The sequence below is a fragment of the Varanus komodoensis genome, unplaced genomic scaffold (genome assembly GCF_004798865.1).
Source record: "Varanus komodoensis strain SLA01 unplaced genomic scaffold, ASM479886v1 scaffold3, whole genome shotgun sequence".
NCBI lineage: Eukaryota > Metazoa > Chordata > Lepidosauria > Squamata > Varanidae > Varanus > Varanus komodoensis.
The window spans coordinates 65,108,112-65,133,808 of NW_025335761.1; the positions used below are offsets into that span (position 1 = coordinate 65,108,112).

At 51.8% G+C, this 25,697-nt stretch overlaps 1 protein-coding gene across 3 annotated transcripts in view; it reads left to right on the forward strand.

Annotated features, from left to right (window-relative positions):
* MAP4K5 (mitogen-activated protein kinase kinase kinase kinase 5) overlaps nucleotides 1-25,697 on the forward strand; it is an 80,724-nt gene that overhangs the window by 24,188 nt on the left and 30,839 nt on the right. For all 3 annotated transcript variants that reach the window (XR_006415312.1, XM_044436181.1, XM_044436183.1), the window contains exons 3-11: nucleotides 12,841-12,931; nucleotides 13,826-13,890; nucleotides 15,341-15,396; nucleotides 18,281-18,328; nucleotides 18,931-18,973; nucleotides 19,929-20,001; nucleotides 21,325-21,456; nucleotides 21,571-21,633; nucleotides 23,733-23,814. Coding sequence is in view for 2 of the 3 variants with exons in the window: in XM_044436181.1 (XP_044292116.1) it covers nucleotides 12,841-12,931; nucleotides 13,826-13,890; nucleotides 15,341-15,396; nucleotides 18,281-18,328; nucleotides 18,931-18,973; nucleotides 19,929-20,001; nucleotides 21,325-21,456; nucleotides 21,571-21,633; nucleotides 23,733-23,814 (653 nt within the window). In the remaining variant the exon portion in view is untranslated. The remainder of the gene's footprint in view (nucleotides 1-12,840; nucleotides 12,932-13,825; nucleotides 13,891-15,340; nucleotides 15,397-18,280; nucleotides 18,329-18,930; nucleotides 18,974-19,928; nucleotides 20,002-21,324; nucleotides 21,457-21,570; nucleotides 21,634-23,732; nucleotides 23,815-25,697) is intronic.

A 25,697-nucleotide genomic window follows, 5' to 3' on the forward strand; every position in this document is an offset into this window, starting at 1 on the left:
CTTCTCCTTTTGCCATCTATTGTTCCCAGCATTAGGCTCTTCTCCAGGGAGTCCTTCCTTCCCATTAGGTGGCCAAAGTATTTGAGTTTCATCTTCAGGATCTGGCCTTCCAAAGAGCAGTCAGGGTCGATCTGCTCTAGGACTGACCAGTTTGATCGCCTTGCGGTCCAAGGGACTCGCAGGAGTCTCCGCCAGCACCACAATCCAAAGGCCTCAGTTCTTCGGTACTCAGCCTTCCTTATGGTCCAGCTTTCACAGCCATACATAGCCTTGGCTATACACACTTTTGTTGGCAGGGCAATGTCTCTGCTTTTCAGTATGCTGTCTAGATTGGCCATAGCTTTCCTCCCCAGGAGCAAGCGTCTTTTAATTTCTTGGCTGCAGTCCCCGTCTGTGGTGATCTTGGAGCCCAGGAAAATAAAATCCGTCACTACCTCCATTCTTTCCCCATCTATTTGCCAGGAAGTGAGAGGATCTCCGATCCTTTGTTGTGATGTATCGTCAAGCCAACCCTATAAGTGAAGTCCTTCCAAAGTGCCTTGTGCATGACTGCCTTGCCCAGCTGTTCTAAGTTCAAGGCCGTGGCTTCTTTGGTGGAGTCGTCCGTCTTTTTATGCCTGCAACTTCTGCTGGCACGATTGTCCTCCCCAGGGAATCTTGTCTTCTCAGGATGTGCCCAGAGTGGGGCAGTCTCAGTTTTGCCATTTTTGCTTCTAGGGAAAGTGGCTTGATCTGACCTAGGACGCCCTTGTCCTTCTTCCTGTTGGTCAAAGGTATTTGAACGTCAGCCCTGTGAAGTAGGTCAGGTTGATGGAAGGCAGTGTGTGGCCAAGAGTATCTCAGGAAGCTGAAAGGTGACCCGAAGCTGCCCCTTCCCTTGGGGTGCCAGGGCTCCGCGCATCGTGTCTCCCTTGGCAAGACACAGCGGACTAGAAGCGGCGCCTCGGCCAGCTCTGCTCAAGGTGCCCCTGGCTCAGCAGAGAGCTGAACCTGGTCAGCCTTGCGAAGATGGGCTTTCTGTTGCCCTTCGACTGGGTGATAGTTTTCTAAAACAAGCAAGGCTTTCTCCTAGTGGTTTGTTGTATTCCTGTAAAAACGGGTAACGTGGTCTGGGGCTCAGGAGTCTTCCGTCCTCCATCTGAGCATCGTCAACAATTTCTGTTTGCTCTCCGTTTGTTTTTGCTATGCATGACTGCAGTTTAATGTGATGCGTGACTCTGGAACCTGAGGCAGTTGAAGAAATAACAAGGATTCCCCTGAGCATGTTCAAGGTGTTTCCCTCTTCCCATCAATATGAATTTCAGGTGGACATTAAGTCCCGGCAGGTCTCATTTTAGAAATTAAACACAGAGGCTGTTTGTACTTGAGTGAATCTACCTGGACCCTCCCTGTGATTAACACCTGAGGTGTTCTTCTGAATGCCACCCCCAGGGGAGCCACAGAGGGTGGCAGCAAAGCAGGGTGGGTCTCACAGTGCCCCCCCCCCCGCCCCATTATGGAATGATAGTCTTTTTGAGAGCTGCCTGGTATGAACTCTGTCATTTTTTAGGGGCCAGGTTAAAGCTGCTCTCTTCTCCCAGCAATGTAATGGCATTTCAAGGTATTTAATGGCAAGGTGGGGCATTTATATCAGCTGCTATTAACGTGCTTATTTTGTCCTAACATTGTTTTAACCGTTAAAGGGTTTTTACATTCTGTATGTTGGAGAAATTTCAGGCTGTTTTTCTTGTACTTGTGGGCTGTGTTCTTATGAATTGCTGGTTCGCTCCCCAAAAAACGTCAACTGTCGGGTGGTATAGAAAGGAAAGCAAGAAATGCTGCGTGTAGCCATGGCGCTTCCTGCAAGAGGTGGAGGGCGCTGTCTTTCGCTGTCCGAGGGCTTCCCATCGGCTGGGCTCTCCGCACGCAGGCCCAGTGAAAGCAGCTCAATGTCGCTATTGCACCGAGCTGTGCCCTGCGCTCCAGTTCGTTCGGCGGATCTGGCAGCTTCCCATCTGGATAATAGCAGATCATTGTGGGTCCGCTTTTGTTTAGCAGCTTCAACTTGATCCAAAACAAGGCGACTCAGTTGTAAATGGGGGTTGACTGATACGGTCCCATAATGCTAGTGCTCTTTTGTTTGCACTGAATGCCCGTCTGTTTCTGGGCCGTGTTTAGAGGCTGGTTTTAAGATGAGCCCTAAATGGCGTGGGGCCAGGTAGCTTGAAGGACCACGGGCTCCCACCGTTTCCTCCCAGTGCCCTAAAATTCTTCTCCGAGGCCGTTCTCCAGGCCCACCCGCTAAATTTGTTGAGGTCCGTGGCTGCAAATGAGAGGGCCTTTCAGGTGGCGGCTGCATGATCTTCCCAGAGAGGCCTGCTGCGCATCTGTGTTACGGTCTTTCTGGCTCCAGGTGAAGGCCTTTTCTAAGGCCAGGTAGACTCAAATTATATTGTTTTTATATTGTGTTTGTTTATTATTGTGAGCCACCCTGAGGCTTCGGCAAATGGGGCGGCATAGAAGCCTCCTAAATAAACAAACAAACAAACACACAAACAAATAAGGCCGTCATATCTTTGCCCTGTTTATTCCCTGTCGGCGGTGGTGGCGGCGGCGTTTTTTTCCTGGGGACGTGCAAGGAACCCGCTTGGGGGTAAGAGCCTGTCAGATTCCCTGGGCTCAGCTCCCCAGACCCAGTGGCGCAGAGTCTGTGCTCAGTGCTCGTGCGTCACCCGCCCGGGATCGGGCCCCATGTGCTGCGCAGCCAACGCCCCTCTTCCCTGTCGTGTGCTTCCCCACTGACTGTACTCGGTGGGGGAGAGGGTGGGTCCCTGGGGGCGGCACCCGGCACCCAGTGCCCTCTTCTGCGCCCTGCAGCCCCCCGCTGGGAAGCTGCGCCTGATGGGGAAGGGGGCCGGTGGCGCAGCTGGGGGCCAGGGTGGCTTGCGGGCTTCCCCTGGGCTCGGCTCGCCTCGTGGGACCGGGCCGCTCCTGAGAGCAAGCCTGTGCATGCTGGAGCAACGGACTCGGAAGAGGTTTGTCTCAGCCCTGGTTCGATCATGCACCGTGCTTGTTGCTCTCTGACCTGTTTTGTGATCATCGTTTTATCGTTACTTCCCGTTTTACGTTTTTGATTTGCACCTCACCCCGTGACTTTGTGTCCGTGGGCAGCATAAAGAAATAAATAAAGCAGAAAAGGCTCCTAGGCTGGCTTGCTTCAGATCAATAAAACTGGACGAGACAGAAACAATTGCTCCTGTCATGCTTAGGAACGGAAAGACATGGCACAGAAGAACAAAAGGGACGGGGAAGGTGGAGAAAGCGAGCGCGTTCTGGTGCCAGTTCCCGACATTACAGAGGTCTTCTGATGACCAGCGAGAAAGGGTGGGCAAGTTTGGGCGGTTCTGAGAGCCAGGAGCACGGCTGCTAGCCAGAGGGGTCTAACCGAGGGGTGGGCCGAGGTGGCATGGCGGTTCGAGCGTCGGACTGCAGACCTGGGAGATGCGGGTTCTAGTCCCCACCCGGCCACGAAGCTTGCTTTGGGCCAGCCGCTCATTCTCGGCCAGGCCTACCTCTCCAGGTTGTTGTGAGGGTGAAATGGAGCTCTGTGCGCTGCCTCGGACTCCTTGCAGGAGGAAGAGAGGCATGCCTACATGCAGGATAAGGACGATGACCGTGGTGTTGGTGGTGGTGTTGCCGTTGTTGTTGATGATGATGATGTGCGTGCATGCGTGCATGTACTAAAATAGCTTCTGTATAGCCTGAAGTGCCTGATCCTGTATAATCTTGGAAGCTCAGCAGCCTGGTTGAAGTCTGGGTGGGGGACTTGATGTTACGAACCGCCCAGAGAGCTTTGGCTATGGGCGGTATAGAAATGTAATGACGTATGACATTTAAGAAATAAATGCAATTCATACATAATAAATGTAATTTTGTATTATTCTATCTTTCCTTCACGGTGGCCCTGGGGATTTTGGCATGTGAGAACCTTGTGTGGTGCAGTGATCTCTGCTCAGCCGTGGGGCCCCTGGGTGTCTTGGGGCCAGTCAAAGACTCTTGGCCCAGTCTACTTCATAGGGTTGTTCCTGTGGGGGCAAGACTGAGAGCTGCAGGAGGAGAAAGCTGTAAGCCCCTCTGATTCTTTGTAAGAATAAAGGTGGGATATGAATCTAATAAATAAGACCCAGAAGCCCCTGCCAGCATGGCTGACAGTCAGGGATGCTGGGAGCTAATGTCCAGAAGAACCAGGTGATCTGTTTTCCATTGTCCTGGGCAGTTTCTGGTCTTCATAAGCCCATGACTCCTCCTGAAGGGAGCTTGATGGCTGGCGAGCTTGGCATTCCTCACGGAGGGCTCTTTCCTTGTAGCATTTCCATAGCATTGAACAAGTCTGCTGGATGAAAATGTTTCCTCCTATACCACCCAACCTACTAACCACCAGTGCTTTTTTTGTCATAGAACGCACCGGAACAGAGTTCCGGCACCTTTTTTCGACAGATTTTCCAAGTTTTAAAAGTAACTTTTGAAAAGTTGATGTTTGGTCCATGTGGATTTGAATCGCCCTGTCGAGCATAGCAAGTCAGCGGCAAAATCATGAAAACGGTGCATGCGGGCTGCTTGTGTGTCGAATCCGATGCATGCGCACTTCGTCCGCACTGGTTGTGAGGGCGCTGCTCGGCTTGTGGCTGGTCGTGTGGTCGCGCGCTGAGAGCTTACCGCAAGCGGCAACCGTTATGTTTCATTACACAACTGACGTGTGTGGGTGTGTGTACAGGGATTGACTACATGCGGAAGGTAAATAATTTCATGAGTTCCGGCACCATTTTTCTTACAAAAGAAGCACTGCTAACCACCATACTGGAGGATATTTTTATTCAGTGGAGTGCTTTTTTTCTGCTGTGCCGGACGACATTTTGTATTGGCACTCCTGGCTTCGGTAGTTCAGGCTGAGGACTGGCCAGTGTCCCCTACCCTGGCGCATGGTGTCTATTTTTATAAGCACCGCACTGCATTCCGTGCCTTCCTTCTGTGTTGTCACACCTTTGACTTTCCCCCCAAGGTTTTCCCATGCGGAGCCATGTAGTTCGCCCTCCATGGCCATAGGACCTGGTGGGAGAGAAGAGTGCTGCAGCAGGTCATCCTGCACAGCCGGCCAGGGGCTTTGGTCGGCTGCGGCTCAGTCTGCAGGCCCACAGAGCCGACTGGGTCCTAAAAGAACCCAGGACTTGGCCAGGAACCTGGGGCAAACTGGGTGCAACAGTAAAGGCTTTGCCCAGTGAGATGAGACGGAAAGTGGTCCATTTACCAGCCCTAGACAAGACCATTTCCCCCCCTTTTCCCTCCCTCTCCTTTCCTCCCTGTGTGTTGTGCCTTCTTAGATGGTGAGACTGTGAGCAGGGATCACCTTTCTGCACTGATTGCGCACCGATTATAAGCTGCTTCTGAAGCCTTTTTAGCTAAAACAACGCCAGCAACAACGATCGGATGTTTTTGTGTTTTAATGGAAGCATTTCAAGATACGAAAATAGCAGCTGTTTAGGCACTGATAGCCGCTGGGATCACCGTGTCTGGAGAAGGGCAGTTTAGCCCCTTCCTCCTCTGCTCCAGTCCTGAAGGAAATTCTTCCTTCAGGGCAGCTGTTCACATGTGGAGGAAATTTCCCACATATGGGGTCAGGGGGCGGTTTCCTCTGAATGTCTCTGAAACAAGGCTGGCCCCTGCAGCACAAGGCGGTAGAACTAGGCCTTGTTTTGGGCAGCTTGTCTTCAAACCAAAGGCATCCGTACAAGATGGGGAAGACGTGGCTCAACAGAACTGAAAAAGAAAAAGATCTCGGAGTTACTGTGGACTAAATATGAGCCAACAGCACGATGCAGCTGCAGAAAGGGCAGATGCTATTTTGGGATGCTTTAATAGAAGCATCACTTCCAAATCACAAGAAGTAGTGGTTCCCCTATACTCCTCTCAAGTACAATCACTCTACAAGTACCTGAAAGGCTGCCGCAAAGAGGGAGGTCAAGATCTCTCCTTGCTGATATCGGGATGTAGGACACGGAATAATTAAGTCAAGCTGCGACAACCCAGGTTCAGGCTAGATATCAGGAAAAGCTTCCATGCAGTCAGCCAAAGGGCAGTGGAACAGTTACCTAGAGAGGTGGGGGGCTCTCCCACACTAGAAACTGGGCAGCCACCTGAGTGGGACGGTGTGACCTGGTGTCCTGCAACAGCAGGGGGGTGGACCCGATGACCTTCACGGCCCCTTCCAATTCTACTATTCTGTGATCCTTCCGGAAGAGCCAGGATCCAGAGTTCCTTGTTTGAAAGTGACTGCGCTCTCTGTTCGCGAGGACACCTGCGCATCCACCTGCGCATCCACGCTCAGGCACAGAAGTGCCTGCATAGCATGAGCCCCCACCCCGACCCCCACCACCTTCCAGGCGTTGTGAGCAGCGTCTGAATTGAGCCTTCCCTGAAAGATTATCAGTTGCCCCCAAAACAGAAACAGGCAGGTCATGGAGTGGGGGTGACCCTGGGTTCAGCCCTGTGTTGTCCTTTCCAGGGCCCCATAGAAGATGTGCTGTCAGACTGATTAAACCAGTGACCATGGTGGTATCAGAACTGATATAAATTCCAGGGAGAAATTGCCCAGGAAATCTGCACAGTCACGTTGAAAGAGGAAACTTTTCTCAAATAAAAGACTGTTAAAAAGGAAGTTAGATGAGGTAGTCAAGAGGGTCAGAATGCTCGGAAGATCCTCAAACCACAACAACAGGCGCTCAGCTGGAATGCAAGCCACACCTCACGAAAGGTAGCTCCAGGCTCAAGAGGCTGCCAGCAAGGTTAACAAGCAGTTGCAAGGAAACTGTTAGAATAAAGAGGGCTTCTTTCAGAAAGTGGAAGTCTCGGCTACTCAAGAAGAGAGCAGAAACTTGCACAAAAGAGGTGCAGACAGACAAGGTGATGCAAAACCCCGTTTTGAGGAGCATATTGTCAACAATTTCAAGGCCAACAGAAAAGAGTTCTTTAGATATTTCAGAAGCACATCATAAGAAGGCAGGACTCACTGGAGCAGGCAATCGTGCTGCGAGAAGTAGAAGGCGGAAAGGGGGGGGAGACCAACTGTGAGGTGGATTCAGTTCCACAAAGGGGATCATGGCCTTGAGTTTGCAAGAGCTGATGAAGGCTGCCAAGGACAGGGCCTTCTGGGGGCATCATTCAAAGGGTTGCCATGACTTGGGAATGACTTGATGGCACATTGTAGCAACATCTGAAGCTAGGGAGGCATTTGGTCATTTGAATGACACTGGGGTTAAAGGCGCACCGGAGGAAGGCAAGGAAATTACAGAGCAGTGAAATGAATTATTTTCTTCTGTCTTCACTGCAGACGATACAAAATAGGTAGCCATGCCTGAACCGATGTTTTAGGAAGGGAGTTGGTGAAATTGAGTAGCAGTGACAAAAATTTGAAGTTCTCAACCTTAGTAAAAATTAAAAATTAGTAAATCACCGGGCCCAGATGGTATCCACCCCAGAATTCTTCAAGAACTCAAATGTGAAATTTCAGTTCCTCTAAGAAAAACATAACTGATCCCTCAGTTTAGCTTCTTTACTGGAGACTGGAGAATATTCAGCCAATATGACACCGGTATTTTAAAAAGGGAACTGTTGCAGGTAAATTGGTGAAAAGGCCTTAGACAAAATCTCTCGCCAAAGGCTCCTGAGCAAACTTAGCAGTTTTCTTATACTAAAGAAGACGGGCATGTCACAAATCCAAAAGTGATTAAAGAGCAGAAAACGGAGAATAGGAATTAATGTTGATCTGTTTGGGGAACAGATCAACTTGTTCACCGATGATGTGGAATTAACGACGAGGTGGCCAAGTTTGCTGGCTTATGACACCAAACAGTTTTATGCAGTTAAAACAAAAGAGCTCCAGGCAGAATTCGGAGAACAAGGCATCGCAGCGAAGTGCCATGTAAGCAGCTGTGCAGAATTCACTTCCTCAAGGTGTGACGGCCACCAATTTGGATGACTTTGAAAGGGGGCTAGACATACTGATGGAGGAGAAGGCTATCCATGGCTCCGCTCAGTTGCTGGGGAACATGGGCAGCCGATGCTGACACACACCATGTCGTGGGCTTCCCGTGGGCCGCTGGGTGACCACTGTGTGAACAGAATGATGGACTAGCTAAGTTCTTAGCCCTCCCTGCCCACTGAATGCCATCACTCACTCTTGGACATTCCCAGCGGAATCCAGGGGCAGGAACCTGGATGTGTTGCCTGGCCTTCCAGATAATGAAAGGGTGAAATGGAAGCAAGAGGAGGGATGTGCTGGCCCCCCTGGGCCCCTGCTCTGACGTCTGCCTGTTGCTTCGGTTCCTTTTAAAGCCAGGGCAGCTGTTTGGAGCCGGCAGTGCGGCCAGGACTCACTCCTGTATGGAGGAGCTTCCGTCTCAGCCGCAGGGCTCTGCTCTAGGGGGTGGGGGGTTGTATGAAGCCAGGAGAGGGCAAGGAGGACTTGGGGTGGCCAGAGGACCTTACCGGCTCCCTGCACAATCATTCTCTGTTGCACCTGGGTCTCTGCACTTTGGTTGCCAGGGTTTGCGTTGTCTTCTGGGCAGACCTGAGTCGTGGCTGCCCGGTTGTGTTGCCATTTCCGGGAGAGGGGGACCCCGGGGCTGGCTCCATATCGGGTTCGTGTGTCCTGGGGGGAGAGGTGGCCCTCCTGCTGAAGGGGGGAGTGCCCTGTGGAGAGGACAGGATGGGAGACACGTGGGGTCGCTTAGGAGCGCACCGGCTCTTAAGCAGCAGGTGGAGGAGGGTGAGGGGCAACTCGGCCCCGAAGATGCACCTGGGCAGTTTTGAAGGGCAAGAGGCTGGGTGTTGGTGCTGGTGCAGAAAGGGAGCTGGAAGGCGGGCAGAGGGGTTGGGGAAGGGGAGCGCCGGTCTGGGTGAGGGCAGAGAGGAAGGAGGTTGGAGGGAGAGGCGAGGAAGGTGGAGGTGTGGTGGAGGAATGGAAGTGTGTATCACCGATGAGGTCGGAGGTGGCCAGAGCGTGGGCCACTGTCTGAGCTGAAGGGCTTCAGCTGCTGCTGAAACAGTAAGGGCAGTGGCCTTCACGGATGTCATCAGTAATGAGTAAAAATGGCATCAGCACCACTTGGTTAGCATTTTAGACACCGAACGAGTCCAAGGACAGCAAGTCCAAGGCCCTGGTTTTGGGTGAGGTTCTCTGTCCCTTTTACCCGTGTCCTGAATTAGCTGCATGCTGGCTGATTTGCCGTTCATATAGGGTTGGGCGAAGACATGGCATTCTTCCTCCATTAAGCCATAAAATTGGTGGCTTTTTTATGAAGGTTGACCGTTGTTAATGCTGATCTGAATTTAAGACTGCGGGGGAATTTCTCCACTGTGTCTCGATAAAAGGATTCAGCGAAAGAGAGCCCGTCTGGTGTAGTGCTTAGAGTGTCGGGTTGGGAATTGGGCCATCCTGGGTCCAGTCCGCACTCTGCCAAGCAGCTCACTGGGCCAGACACTGCCTTTCAGCCTACTCTACAGGGTTGTTATGAGGATAAACAGGAGAGGAGAGTCATGTAGGTTGCTTTCATCTCCTTGGAGGAAAAACAAGTCATACATGTAATAAATAATTTCAGGAACAATGCCTGTGTCCTGGGCACTTGGGCATGAGAGTTAAAAATGAAGCATCCGTGTTCAAGGACAGGAAACCTGTGAGTACCAGATCCAGACAAACGGAGTCTGGCTTGCTTGCCCCCTTCAGTTCAGGGCTGGTTTAGCTGCCTAACAAAAGGAGGCTTGATGGACTGTTGCGCTGACCCAGCGTAAAAATGTTCAAGCGCACACGTTCGCTGTTGAATTATCTGAAAGCAGGACAAAAATGTGAATAGGTGAGGCTAGCACTCGCTGCTTCAAAAGAGCAAATGGCAGAAGAAGCGTCAAAAGATCAGGAACAAGGAGGCAAGAAGTGCAAAGCTCCAATTCAGTTTGCAAGATGTGGCCGAGGGTGGGTTTTTAATTTTTTTTTGGTGGATTTTAGAGCAACAAGAGCTTTGAATAGGGCCATTGTGCACGAAAGCACAGTTGTGTGTGTGCTGACGGGGACTTGTCCACTGCCTGCCTAGTATGATGTGCAGATGTTGGTCTGTTTAAAGCAGACAGATCGGTGGCCGCCCTTGGGAAGCCCTCTCTGGGTCAGCGAGGCGGTTGCTCCAGCTGCAGCCCATGTGGCTTTCCGCTGGTGGGGTGCGGTGCTTTTTCGCTCCCTCCTTTTGTCCCCGGGTGGAAGATGGAGGATGCTAGTGGGCATCACCCAGTCAAGGAGCTTCAGGCTCTGGCTTGGCTCAGGCTCAAAGGCTGTTTTTAATTTTCCCTTAGTAGGGTTCTTGTCGGCTGTCGATCTCGCCCTGGTACTTTGCTTCGGATTCTAATTAGTGGAAAAACAGGAGTCGGGGTACTGGCTTCCAGTACTTGTGCCTTTGGCACAGCTTGCCTGTGGATCCCCAGTGTGCAGCAGGAGCGCTGGACGGCAGGCCCGTGGCCCGAACCTGCCCCCCCCGCCCCCGCCGGGTTCTCCAGAGGACCATGCCCCCTTCCTCAGGCCTCACCCCGTTCCTCTGACTGCCAGTTATTCGGTGGCTTCCCAGGCTCTGCACAGCTTTTTCCTTGTTCAGGAAGGTTGGAATTAATCTTTTGCGGTTTAGCTGCTGGCAGAAAGAGCTCTAAGGGAGAATATACGGGGGTTTGGGGGCCACTTCTGTTAGCTTTGAACAGCACCTTCCTCTAGAATGCAGAGCCCAGGAGTTGCTCTGAAATGGAATCTGGCCCTTGGGCTGAAAGTGAAATTGGCCCCTGATGAGGGGAATGGGGGCGGGGGGGGGGGGCCTTGCCAGCGCCCTGCCCAGCCTTCCCCAGCCCGGGTTTGCCAGATGTGGCATTCAGCATCTCCCATAATCCTCCCCCTCTGCGTGCCCCGAAACATGCAAAGAGGCGTCTAGGCCAGATGTTGTATTGCTGATGGGTTGGAGGGGGTTTATCTCCTTGAGAAAGCTCCTGCCCTGGAAGGTGGCTTAGAAAAGTTAAATAAATGGAGAGAATTTATCGTACTCGATACGGCCATTTCTCCATCTAGTCCAGTTTCAACTCCTCTGACTAGTGGCAGCTGTCCAGGGTCTCAGACAGAAGGCCTTCCCATTACCTCATCACGAGAGCATCAGCACAGCTTGTGGCTGGATCAGGCCAAAGGCCGGTTTCCATCGGAGACCAACCAGATGTCTCCGGAAAGTCTTCCCTCTGCACTGGCGCTCTGCTCCGTGGACTCGCCCCGTCCCCTTTTCAAGCCATGGAAGCTCTCGGTCATCACGGCGTCCCGGGGAAGCAGATTCCGCAGCCTCGCTCTGCTGAGCCTTCCGCCGCGGAGCCATGGCTGCTCGTCCTGTGAGGGTCCTTTGGGCTGCTTCTGCCTGGCCCAAGGCTCGGCATGGGTGGCTGGCCAGTCGGCTGGCCGGCCAAGGGAGGCCCTGCCACTGACTTCTGTGCCTGCCGGAGGCCCCTGGGGAAGGTCGCTGGCAGCCTCTGGTTTGTGCCGAGCAGAGCGCAAAGCCCTGGGGACGTGCCCCGAGCCCTCTGACCTCCCGGCCCGCTCAGCCTTCCCTGGCGGGGCGCGCAGCTTTCCTGCAGCTGCCTCTGCACTTGGAACGGCTCCTCGCCTTGTCAGAGGAGCAGGGGGGGTCGCGGCCAGCCAGCAGCCCCCTGGGGCGCGAGCACATTCTTCCCAGAGCTGTGGTGGCCTGCAAGCCTGCCGGGCCAGCCCTCTGCTTCCGTGGCCCTTTTTGTTTCCAGAAGGGGGCAAAGAGATTGACGGAGTGGAGCATGGTGAGCGGGTCGATTCTTTGGGCTGAGGGCATTCAGCTCTTCTAAGTGCCATGGCTCTGGCTGTTTGTGTAGTGACGGTCCTGGCGTTTGGGGCTGCCCTTTAGGCACTCTTCCAGCCAGCGTTTCTCCTGCCACCTGCATTCTGACAAACCAGTCTAGCCTTTATGCATCTGGGCAGGAACAACCATCCCACCCCCCACCCCCCGCCAGTTGATGCGTCAGCCCTGTTTTTGGAAGGTGAAGCCCCGGGAGCTCCCAAAATCCCTGCCTGCCCGTGCCGGCTGCGCGTGCGGAAGGGTTGTGAACGTGCAGCTTGCTCGCCTGCCTGCTTCCAGAGGGGTGGCTGAGTTCATCCGGAGCAGCAGCTGCAGAGTGCTGTGGCACCTTCAAGAGCGACCCTGGTCTTCCGGCCCCAGCGCAAACGCCATCGCGCATGCGCCAGCCTCCCACAATAGAGGGGGAGAGCAATGCTTCCAGCGCCGAGTCTTCGGACTTGCGTGTTATATGGGGCTCTGCGCTGAAAGCATACCTGCCCCCAAACTCACATCCTCGGTCTCGCTTGGGGGTCCTGTTTGGCATCTGGGCAGGGGGTCTTGCCTCGTTTTCTGAAGCATCCGTACCTTCCCCATTGACTACAATAACCTTTTTCCTCTGCTTGGTAGTTGGGTGAAGCTTGCAGGCACAGTTACTCTGTTTGTGCGAATGAAGCATGCAGAATTTCTGAGAAATAGCCACAGCACCCTTAACCCTTTATGAATTCAGGCTCTAAAAAAATCAGAGGAGGTGGGATCCCCCTTTTACAAGGGCTGCCGCTGGTCTTGGTGCAAAACCGTCTGGAAAGAAAAGGGAAGGATGGGCCCCACCTCAGATTTTCCCCGACAGGTTAATTTAGGCAGATTTCAGATGGTGGCTCGACTAAGATTCATTGAACTGGGCAAGGTCCCTCATGCTGTTCTATAATCTCTATTTCAGGAGATGAGTTCTCCTTGATTCAGCAAGAAATCTATATGGTTAAGGAATGCAAGCACTGCAATATCGTAGCATACTTTGGAAGCTATCTCAGGTAAGGCCACTTGGCATTCCATTTTTTATGTAAATATATTTTCTCTGCCAGCTTCCTGGAGGGACCTCAAGCCATCTGTACATGTACCTAGAAGCATGTGGCTATCCCAGCCCCTAAGAGGCTGGGTTTGCTCTTCATTGCAAGATGCAGGGCTGCGAAAGTTTAATGTGGGCAGCGGAAGCGTTTGCTCGACTGTGATGTGCGTTGCTCCCTAGACTTGAGGCAGCATAGTTTCCATTCCTCTGGAATTTTGCACTGTATTAGCCAGATCTCTGGGAATAGTCTCACTGGATTCGATCATTTTCCTGGTATGTGCGTTTTCAGAGCATCTGATGATTTGGCCGCTCAGAAGGCTGCAGCTTCCTGTAAGCGTTCCAAGCAAGTGGTATCAAATTCTTGGAGTACCCCAAGAAAAATCATGGGGTGTGTGTGGGGGGTGGTAATGCTCCTGTCAGGGTGAGCACCATTTAAGTGTCCATGGACACATTTAGCAATTTAAGGAACCATCCCGGATGTCACCACAAAGTGATTCCAGCTGCCAGCAAGAAGTGTTGCTATTAAAATGAATGAATGACTGAATGGGTGGATGAACGTGGGAAGGGGTGCAGCACTTGGAGGGGACCCCAAGAAAGGTTCCCAGGGTGGCCCGCCTGGCTTATAGGCTGGGTTGCATTTGCAAAGATGTCAGGCCTTTCGCCTGCTCTGGGCTTTGAGCTGACCTCATTTCCCACGCCTATAAAACGGGAGTGATGGTGCTGAGCTTTAGGGATAGGATGCTGCTCCAAGCTGTAGGAGTAGGATGGCCTTGGAATCACAGCCTAGTCCAAGTAAACGGATCCGAATTTAGTCTCAGCATCAGAAAGTAAGCTGGGTCATTTCTGCTTCATTTCACAGCCGCGAGAAGCTGTGGATTTGCATGGAGTACTGTGGAGGCGGTTCCCTTCAAGACATCTACCATGGTACCTGGAGACTAACCCGGGCCCCGTCCTCCCAGTCCGAGTCCTGCCCAGCACCGCATGTTGCCCATCTCTGCAGCCTCAGGCTCGCTCTGGCCTCCTGTCATGTCAGGCGCAGCCAGTCAGGGGCTGAAGCATCGCGTGGCCCCACACAACCCTTACCGAAAAGTGTGGGGACGCCGTCGTTATCGGCCCAGTAAACTGTCGTAATGTAGACCATATAGAAGCTTTGATAAGTTCGCAATACCGCTGCTCATATTTTGAACAGGATGAGCAGCATCCATTTTATTACTGCCTTCATCTAAGTTTTGGAGCACAATTCAAAAAGCTCGTTTTGATCTATAAAAATTCTGGACCAGGGATAGCTTGGGAGCAGCTTCACCTGTACGCGCCCCACCCCCTTTCTCGGTTCGCTTGTTTGTCTGCTTGCAACATGTGTTTTTCGCTTCACATCTACACAAATTCCAGAGCACTGAATATTAAGAGATTAAAAAGAATAAAACACCATGCTATTTTTAAAACGCCAATAAAAAGTGTTCCTGATCATTCAAGGGAGGTTTCTTCAAATAAAGAGATTTTCTTCATTAATTTAATGAAGAAATTAAATCGTTTTGCTGCATTTCACAATTGTATAGAGGCATAGAAATGAAATACATGGCACGCAGGTGTTGGTTCCCAGCTGACCTCCAGAGGCAGGCAGCTCTGGAGAAGGGAAGGGCATCGGAGGGGTCGCCCTGATAATCCGCAGTGGTCTCTCCCAAAGGTGCAGCTAGATTCCCTCCTAATTGCCTTTTAAAAGCAGACAAATATGCTCTTGGTCTGAAAAGTCCGTCTCGCATTGAAGGCGACCCAGCTGCTCTGCAGTCGTGTTGTTCTGTGGCTTAATTTCCTGGGCAACCTGGTGCTGCGGTCCCAGTTCTGCCCCCAGGCCACTGTGCTCACTTCGGCAGACTTGCCGTAGAAAGAGCCAGCTGTCACGGGAGCCGCGATAGAAGAGCACTGCCACGAGCCAGACGGGCAGGTGGCAGAGCAGAGCAGAGGTCTTGCTGGGGCTTGCCTGCATGTTTCCAACTTGGGGCCTACAGCTTGTAGGAGAGGTGCCAGGCCGATGTCTCTGAAGACAACTTTTGCAGCTGGGGCACCAGTGCAGAGAAGGCCCCGTCTCCCGTGACCATGGAAGGTGAGGGTGCCCAATGCAGAAGGTCTGGGTGACTGGGCAGGGGCACACGGGAGAAGGCAGTCCTCCAAGGAGAACCTCCATGGAGAGAGGCAGCGAAACTCGGAATCAGCCGACGGGAGCAAAGGGCAGGCGGTGACCATCGTCTTTCCAATCTGCCGCTTCCCAGGCCTGGAACACGCAGTCCTGCCGTAACCTGGACACAGCTTTCCCCTTGTCCCTTTCTTTGCATTCTGCTGCAAGTGTCAGCATGTGTAAATTCTCTCTTCTCTTCAGTAACAGGGCCACTGTCAGAGCTACAAATTGCCTACGTTTGCAGAGAGACCTTGCAGGTAAGATACCACGCGTGTCCCCGAGTCAGCATTCATGCGAGGATGGCTGCTCTTTCCATAGGGAGGACTGCGAGCTCAAAGTACCCCAGAATAAGCCAGAAGACTAAGTGCACCCTTAGGCTTAGACGCTCTGAAATATCATGGTCTGGGCAATTTAATGGGTCAGCTCTTGATCTTTTCCTCCTTTATGTCGTAATTCAGCCTGCACGCATACTGTTGGTTGTTAAATAGATGTAGAATTCATAGAATATTTTGAATGTTCACTGGGCATTTTCCCAGGAATCCTTAGTAAGGTAAGGCCGTCGTTTCTTACTCCTGTCCTGCAGGGGAAGGGGGGGTGGGGTCTTAGGCTGAGGCCCTCCAAAAAGTGCATGGCTGCCCGCTTGGCTACAAGACTATGCTGGTGACCGTGCTGGCTGGGGATTGTGGGAGCAGTAGTCCAACATGTCCAGAAAGCGGCGGGAGGGGGAAAGTTGGCCTAAGCTAGGAGTGCGCAAGATTGTCAGCTCCAAAACGGTTAGGTGTCTGCGGGGATGTCAAGAGGACACCCACATGCACACGCCCCAGCAGTAGCCAACGCCTCTCCCAGGCAAGGTCCTGCAGTAACACTTGCTCCGCATCATCACTTCCCGTTCCTGTTCCAGCCCAATGGCCCGAAAAAAGAGGGAGCTCTTCAGATGGGCGGCCCGTGTCAGGCTGGTCGGGAAGGGCCTTTGCAGCGCCCTGTAGCCGCCGTGATGGGCCTCGGAGCACGGGATGCACGGGCTCATGCGTGGCTCTGGTGACTTCCAGAGGAGGTTCAGGGTGGGGAGAGGATGGCCAGTGGCTATTGCAGCGCAACCCTGCGATTTCTGCCCGGGAGCCAGTCCCACTGAATTCAGAGGGACCTGCTCGCAGCTGAGTGGGAGACATGGAGCTGCGCCTGATCGTGATGGCTGACAAGGATAGGACGGTGCACCGGTACCCCTCTGCCGGCAGAGATCCGGTGGAGCCCCCACCCCACATCCTAGGTGGGTGGAAAGCTGCCTCTGCCGGATCCTCTGCCGACAGGCGCCTCATCAGAACGCGAGAACACCCTCACTGCACCAGATGCGTGGCCCCTCCAGGCCTGCGCTCCGTTGACAGGGTGGGCAGCCGGCTGCCCACGGGACCCTCCCACGGGACGGGCGCACGAGCTCCTCCTGCGCAAGCATGCTGCCTCTGGCAACGGGGGCAGTGCCGAGCCAGCACAGCTGCTTCTCCTCCGGGAGTTGGTCCAGTGCCCGTTAAAGCCACCCAGATCGGTGGCCGTTCCTGCTTCCTGTGCTAGCAAATTCCGTACTTTAACTCTGCGCCCCGTTTGAACCCCTAGTCGTCATTCCAGCAGTGCTGATTCACAGCAGCTTCAAAAGATCGTAATAAGGAAGGCGGGGACAATTGGCTCTGACAGGGAGCCATTTTACACCCAGGCGTTAACGAGAAGGTCGGACCGATGGCCAGACGGCTCTTCTCGTGCTGCATTAGTACGGAGCGTCACTGCGAGTGAGGCATGTTGATGCCAGCCTTCCCCGACCCAGTGCTCTCCGGTTGTGTTGGAACGCCTTCCCATAGCCGCTCAGCCTGTGGCTGGGAGATGATGGTCACTGTAGTCCGACACACCTGGTGGGCTCCAGGTGGGAGAATACTGGTCTACACATCCCAGCAAAGGAGACCCTCTGAATAGATTGCGGAGTGAATCACTTTGGGCTGCAGGTGGGGAAAGCTGGTAGTTGGCGTGAAGTTTGGCCTTGAGGGCGATGCTTCTTGACACAGGAGGAGCATCGGCAGCAGAGGACCTGTAATAAGCATGACACTTGAGCTCTCCCATTGCAGTGGTAACCGAGAGGAGGCCACTCATGCGCAGATACTTGGGCTGTGCTGTGCTCCCTGCTTGGCAGTGCCTGAAGGCCACTCACAGGGTGTCCGTAGAGTCACGGATGGCCCGTTTTTGTAAAGCTCTTCCTTGAGTGTGACAGCGGGTCCTTCTAGGTTAAAGGCGCCCTTTCCCCAGAACATTTTGAATATTTTTCTCTGCTGCCTTCCAGGATGGCTTAATTGGACCACATGTCCACAAAACAGATTTAACTAAGGCATGTCTTTCATTTATGTCCCTTTTTTCTGTCAAAAAAGGGCACTCCAGTCAGCTTGCAGAAATGGTTAGGATGGAGAAATGGGCGACAAACCAAAAGGGGAGAAACATAGTGGCATCTGTGAAGTTAAGAGATGGGTTGGATTCCCGGAGCTGAGCCTGGAGACGGTGCTCCGCCTGACCTCGGAGCCGGGAATTGCCCCTCTGCTGCTTCCCTGCCCCCTTTCGGCCAGTGCAGAAAGACCTGCACCAGAGTCAGGCCAGCCCCCTTCAGGCTTCCTCCTGACCCCTTTCCAGACTCCTTCCCTCCACCCTGGAGATGCTCTGGATTTTTGCTCCAGCAGAAGGACCAGCAGGAAAAGCAGGGCAGGAGAAAAGAGGTGAAGATTCCGCCCCCCCACCAATTACAATACAATACAAACTGCTGAGATCAAAAACTCTGCATCTATTATGCCTTAGGCTACAAACCTGGATGCTTTTCTGAGAGCAGCTCTGTAGCAACTGTACAAGGAGTCCATATATTTTCTCGATCTGGAGTATAATGCCAGTTTTCCTTGGCAACCGTGCTCAGGGAATGGAAAAACGATGCTTTCCCTTGTGCCAAGACACACACACATGCATTTCAGAAAGCATCTTGCCATTGCCCTGCTTGACCGGCATCCTTCCCAAGGCAGATTTGCTTTGCCTGTGGAACCCACGGGCTTCCCTTTTATTTTATAGGGTATTTTAAAAATTGCATCTTCATGCTCACTGCTTCTTCTCCCCTCCCGCTTTTAGGGGCTTGCTTATTTGCACATGAAAGGCAAAATGCATCGGGACATTAAGGTAGGTGATTCATTTTTGCCCTGTAGAATAATCGTCTCTGTGGCGAAGGCAAGCGAATGTAAGATCAGATGCTGGAGAAGTTTGTTCTGCAGTTTTAAGCAAGCTGACGTAATTCACACTTTCTGCAGATTGGAGCACAGTTGTCCTTCAAATTCTGCAGTTCTCCTCATGTTGGGATGCTGTTCTTGCTCAGAACTTTCATACAAAAAGGCAGATATTGAGCCAAGTTGCATTTCTCGAAGTGGATTTTAGAGAAAGTTCTGTGCAAACATGAGTTTTCACACCATTTCTATATTAAATGCTTCTGTATAGCCTGAAATGCCTGACCTTGCCTAATTTTGGAAGCTAAGCAGAGTTGGGCCTGATTGAAATCTGGGTGGGTAATGCAAGTGTTGTGAGCCTCCCGGAGAACTTCAGCTGTGGGCAGTATAGAAATCTAATGTAGCAGTAGTAGTAATCATTATAAAGCAATAACCCAGAATGATGCAGAAATAGTACAGATTGAACCTTTGCTTGAATACATGCGAAGCTGACACAGAGTTACATGTGGACAGAATCCCACATCTCTCACCACGAGCGTTTGCAATCTCCTTGCTTTCTAGGGTGCCAATATTCTGCTGACGGATCACGGGGACATCAAGTTAGGTAACCGAGCTGGCCCTCCTGAAACTTCATTAGGAGCGAAGAGAGACGGGAGACCCGCGGAGCGGCAGGGCCTGTTGGGTGGCCTCTGGCTCCATGCAGGGCCAGCGTAACGTTTCTTCTCCAGACCGAGCACCGTGTGCCGCAACAGCAGAACAGGGGTGGCGTCAGTGGGCTAATATGCAGAGCTTCACCAGGCAGGGCCCTCCCAAGCCCCTGGAGCACTTAAGGAAATGTAAACGTGAAGGCGAAGGATCGACACCCAAGCAGACAATGTGCTTCCAGGGGGCAGGAGAGCAGTGCCAGTGCACGGAGGCTGCACGGAGCCCCCAGGCCTTCCCCGGGTCTGGGCCAGGGAAGAGGTTGGAGGCTTGTGCTCACTGGTCATGTTTATGCTCCACCTTCAGGAATGCCTCTGACGAGAGGCGCCTTAGAAGTACCCTCACAGGGCAGACAGTTAAGAGCCCCCGAAGGATAAGTGACAGATGGAGCAGTATGAGAAATGCAGAGTGAAAGACAGCACAGCGAGAAACAAGACAGCACACCAGCTTAAAGTCCCTCACAAAAGGCCCCCCGGTAAAAATGCTTTCAAAGCAAGCTTACTGGCTTTTTCCCCAGGACGGAAGCCACCGTCGGGGTATCACTGCAGAAAATGCCCCTTGCCAGTGTGGTGCCTGCCCGTTGGTACCAGACCTGCTTCCAAGGGGGAAAGGATGCCCTGAGACGAGGATCTTGCTTGCAAGGCAGTGCCTCTTCCTGGCTCAGTGCAGCCTTGGGGAAGGTCACAGCTTGCTCGAGACTGGCCTTCCTGCAAAGGTGCCCCCCAGGTGCTTTGACCTGCGTACCCCGTCACTCTTCTGCCCCAGCCAAGAATCCAGGGCTTGATGGTGTTTTCTTTGGTTTCTGTGTAAAATGGAGTGTCGGCGTCTAGAAACATCTTCAGTTCTTTCTTCCGCAGCTGACTTTGGTGTAGCAGCAAAAATAACAGCCACCATTGCAAAGAGGAAGTCGTTCATTGGCACTCCATACTGGTAATAAATTCCTTGGGATTATTTCGGCGAGGGCCTGTGACCTCGGGGGAGGGTTTGCAGGCAGTGTGATAAGGATTCTGAAGCAGAAGCATCGTAGCTAAGGATGCAGTGAGTTCACAGCAGCAGAGCTAAGGCCCCTGAATCCTTTGACTATTCTGCTGAACTCATTTTGTTCACCGGCCTGCCTCACAAGGTGTGCCTGCTCAGGTGAGCAAGGTAATATGTGACTGGAAGCTCAGAGACCTGTGGAGCAACATCATTCACAGTGTGCAAGACATATTTCGCTATGGCGCACACCCTTGCTTTCCTGGCTCACAGCACACAACCATTCACACTTTTAGGCAGCTGTTAAATGCAAAGGAAGTAGCTCAAAACCACCTGCCAGTGTTACTTTTGACAAACCCGTGCCCTGCAAAACGTTTTTGCACAGCTTACCCTCTTCTGCAGAATGCTGCCTTTCTTTTTCTTCCTTTTATCTGCAACATCAGAAGCAAGTTTTAATTTGCACGGTGTGCAGATGAGTACTCCATTTATTTTGTACTCCAGTGTGTGTTTCAGCTGAGTCTGATGAGACTTCCTTTAAGGAACCTCAGTAATTATAGAGCGCGTGTATCAGCGTTCTCAGAGCCGCTTCTGAACTGCAACCCATAACAGGGAACGCAATGGCAGCTGAGTTGATAGCAAGGGAATTGAGTTCAGGCCCGTGCGGTTTGTGAAATGCCAGTTATAGATGGCACCCTCATCAGGACTTAGGTGAGTCTTCTGCTTTTGCTTTCTGCCTGAGTTTTAACGAGCTTGCCCTGTACATGTCAGGCCAGAGCACCACCTGGCTCCCATGTAACATCCATGATTTATTTAGCCTATTCTGGGTTGTTGTGATGTATGAACACAGCTGTGCTAATAACCATGGTCACGATCAACCCAGAAACAAAACATGGCTAGTTGGGTGTGACTCTTCAGCCATTTATAATAAAAGCCAGCATAATTCTTATAATGCAAGCCCTGAGCCATGGGCTCTTGCTTCAAGCCACAGAGGCAGTGGGCAGGAGAGGAGAAAATTAAACCAAAAAACACTAGGGCTGTTCCGCAGCACTGCAAAAACATTTGAGATACAGGAAGCAATGGGTGAAAGATCTGCTAGACCAACCATGGATGGGGCAACAAATCATGGTTTAAATAAACTGGGTTAGCATGTGTAACCTGGGTTTATAATGTAACCTGGTGGCTGCATGGGTCATGCAGAGATGGTTTAGTTCATAGGCCCCACGCCCTCCAAACCTACGGCATTTCTTGTCTGATCACACCACTGTTCTCTCCACTCAGGATGGCCCCGGAGGTTGCTGCTGTGGAAAAGAACGGTGGCTACAACCAACTGTGCGACATCTGGGCCGTGGGCATCACAGCCATCGAGCTCGGGGAACTGCAGCCACCCATGTTTGAGCTTCACCCCATGAGGTCCGTGGGCAGTAAGGTCCCCCCCCCCACCTCAACTGCAGGTGCTTCAGCAGGACACCAAGACACTGGCAAATAGCATCTCTAACCTGGTGGGGGCTTTTCCTTGCATTTCAGAGCCCTCTTCTTAATGTCCAAAAGCAACTTCCAACCTCCAAAGCTAAAGGAAAAGACGAAATGGTGAGTCTGAGCGTCTCCTCCGTTTCCCGAGGGGCTTGTCCTGGAGGGTGATCGAACCCTATCAAAGGCTTGGGTAGCTGGAAGAACTTCGGGAAAAGCCCTCGATGGCTGATACAACCTGTGGAGATGGGGCAGAGTAATGGCAGGGAAGAGCTGCCATGGGGAATGTCAGGTCCTGGGGCCGGAGGTGGCCCTCAGGGGCTGTCTAGAGGGTCCTGAGGCTTCCCCAACTCTTCAATCATCTGTTGCTTTCCCAGAATGGTGCATCTTCCCCCATTTCTAAAAGGTGTACACAGTTCTCCCGAGTCTTAAATATTGGTTGTAAGAGCATTAAGCTACAATTTCCCGGGGTTTTTGTTTGCATCTGAGGGGTTTTTTTGGTGGGGGTAATTTTGGCCTCAGCCCTGGCCCCCAAAAGAATACAGAGCTGCTCTCGTATCCTTGCTCCTGTGCCATGGAATCCTTTAGATGCACAGAAGTAGGAATCCTGATGCAGCGTACCCGGAGGGCAGGTCAGCCAGCTAATCTTTGGCTCTCAGCCTCTCTTACAGCTCTGGTGGTCCAGGTCACCATTTGGGTGCCTCCTCTTCCCAGCCCTTCCTTAGGATGTGCGCAAACTCCCGTTAATGATGGGCACGTTCTCCTTTTTCTGGCTGACAAGGCAGCAGGGCGGGCAGAGGGCAGGCGTTCTGAGGGGCAGTAAGAGCAGTTCAGTAGGCCGGCAGGACTCGGTTCCAGCAGCCCCAGCTGCATTTTATCAAATGGTGCTTATTGGAAGTCACAATGAGAACCTTAATCCGAACCAGACATAATTGCCTTTGGGTACGTCGTTCCTTGCCACATTTTCTCTTTCTCCAAGTTGTGAGAGTTCCAGGCTTTTCTCGCACACCGTGGGGTTGCTCCCCGTCTCTGCGTTTCCCTAACCGGCTGCTCAGCAGCGGTTCTGCTGCGATTGCAGTTTGACACATTTTCCAGTGCCCAAATCATTCAACCACATTCTTCCCGTACATACGTTTTTGCCCTTTGCATTATATTTTCATTGACTTCCTGCTTTTCTTTTTTGGAAAAAAAGTGAAAAGCATAAAATATTTTTGCAACTCGAACCTTTTTTAATGCACTTAAAGCAGAATACCAGGCCTGCTGATGAGAGACTAAAGGTCTGTATGGCGCCACGGGGGAACATATCAAAGGTCCATTCAGCACGTCACTTCAAGTGGCATTCCCCAACCTGGCGCCCTCCACATCTGTTGAACTAATTCCCATCATCTCCAGCCAAGCCAGAGGACTTGCAAGGATTTTCATCAGAAGAACTGCAGTTTTAAAGTGCATAGACTTGGAATTGTTGTAATCCATCCTGAGACGTCTGTGATGGGACAGTGTAGAAAAGTTTTAAATGAACAAACAAACAAATTGTTAGATCATTACTCCAATAAGGTGTTCGGACTGACCATTATATACAAGAAATTATCACAGTTCAGATTAATCAGTATATTTTGGGCACTGCCTGCTTTCAGTCATTCCTGGGCACTGTGGTTTGGTGGTTAAGAGGCAATTTGGGTTCTATTCTCCACTCAGCCATGGAGCCAACTGGGTGTCTTTGGGCCTGTCATGGACTCAGCCCAGCCTACCTCACAGGGTTGTTGTGGAGATAAGATGAAGAGGAGGAAGAGGAAAATGATGTAAGCGGTCTTGAGTTCTTTGTAAGAAAAAAGGCAGGCTAGAAAACAATTGAACAAGCAAACACACTCTTTGATGGTCTCATGCCTTAGCTAAACATCCACAGTTTTATCTCTTAATGTACTAGGTGTCAGTGTTTTTGCAGACTGAAGTCAGTTTGAGACTTGGGCTGGCTGTCAGCATTAGCCCTGCATAGAGTAGACCCACTGAAATGAACGAAACTTCATTTGCTTTTGACTCACCGGAGTCCCATTTAGTTCAGTAGGTCCACTTTAAGCAGGACTAGCACCAAATACTTCCCTTCGCTCAGTTAACTGATCTGACCAAATGTTTCTTTCTTTTAATAACACAGAGCTGAATATTTTTAATCATCGTGCATTTGCTGTGTATTATGATAGTGGCATTTTTCATTTACTTTAAAGGTCATCAACATTCCATAATTTTGTCAAAGTAGCACTTACCAAAAATCCAAAGAAGAGGCCAACCGCGGAAAGACTTCTGACAGTAAGCGCATTTCTTATTCTTTAGAAGTTAAACTTCCGGTCCTGTTCCATCTGCACTTGCTACCAATTGAAGTCCAGGCCCAATTTAAGGTGCAGTCTACAACATATAAAACTCTAAACAGTTTAGGGCTTGGGTATCCAAAGGAGCATCTTCTTCCGTATACACCTGCCTTACTTCTAAGATCTTCATCTGAGGTCCTTCTTTGGGAGCCCTCTTGGATGTGGTAGCGCCCCAACTTTAGAACCTGCCTCCCTGGGAAGTGTGTCTGGTGTGACACTATTCATTTCAGGGCCAGGCCAAAAAACTTTATGTTCCCCATATTTTAAGGTATAATGTTGTTTTAACAATGTGATTTTATTGCATATCTATCTTCTATTTATGTTGCTTACTATACCGCTGTCCTGAGACCCTTGCTATTGGGCAGGATATAAATGTTTTACATAAATAATAATAATAATAATAATAAATAAGGGGACAAGGCCCTGTACGGCTGCTGGCCATGGTCCCTGCGCGTTGCCTTCAGGCTCGGAGGCAGCGCTTCTTTCTGTCCCGGTGACTGGGGGACGTGAGCAGGAGGTGGGATCATGCAGTTTGGTCACTGTGGGGCCAGAGTATGGGGCTCCCACTCCTCTGGTGCTCTCAGTTAAACTCTCCTCACGGTTAGTGGCATAAATGTTCAGACTTTCAGCTCACCAGGAGGCTCCAAGTGCGTTTGTTTTTCAAGTGCAGTAAATCCTGATGAGTAACAAAGACATTTCAGGCATGTAAAAAGCCTCTTGTTTATACAACAAATACTGCTGGGTTAAAGTTTGGAAGCAGCATTGCCTGCTCTGCTTAGCGCGTCTTCTGCTTCAGGGTCCAAGCACGGCCTTTCTTTGAAAAAGAAACCAGACGATGAACCACAGAAGGGGAATGATCCCTAATTGACCTCTAGTGCCGAGGCGGCCAGTGGGGAGCCGGGCACTGGGTGGGCTTGCGCGGAACAGCGACCCGTGATGGTGACTCGCTGGAGCGGGCTGCCGTTAAGGGCCAAGCCACCATGATGAGCCTGGCAGACGATCGGGCTCCTTGTGGGTGCCTCTCCCCTGCCTCCGTCCCTCTCCTTCCTTGTCCTGGTATCCCGGGAGACACTGCAGGAAGGAGCAAGACTTTGGCAGCCACGATTGCAAGCTGGTTTGGCTTGCTGCCGTCTGTTGACCAAACAATTCTCCGGGAATGGGGCATCCCACCGCAGCCCGTGGTTCACCCATCTGGTTCCTTCCCAGAGTCACTCCCTCCTGGCTAAGGGCGATTCTGGGCAGCCACCAGCCATCTCTCTGGGCCCCCACATACCTCTGGGCGATGGCTGCTCTTGCCAAGCGACTCGTGTGTTCAACAGCTTTCGCCGCAGTGGGTTGTATTGTCTGCGTTTGGATGACACAACAAACAGTCGTGCTAGGGAGAAACCCTAGAACAAGCTGTTGTTTCACGTTGTGGCTCTCAGCCATGCAAAGTCGCAATGACAGATCCCCGCGATTGGGTTAGGAGGAAATGGCAAACCATCAACGGTACCATCAGCGGCATGTGAGGGAGCCTCTGGCTTGTGCGCTCAGCTTTGCTCCGCTGCTGCGAGCATGAAGAAGAGATCGGAAGCGTCTGCTTTATGTCTGACTCCAGACAAGTAGGTTATTCTCAACTGTGGTTTCCTGAAAGAAGCCAGCTTCAAACTGTGATTCAGCCTTAGCTCCAAGTAAGGCCATTGCATAAGGCAGGGTCATTCTGGCCTGGTGCCAAGGACACCTAAACTGTGGTTTATATAACAGTCTGGTCACACCAGAGGACTGCATAACGTGCCTGTTATGGTGGGGTGCATACACGCTCCATTCACCCCCCCCCCCCCCCCC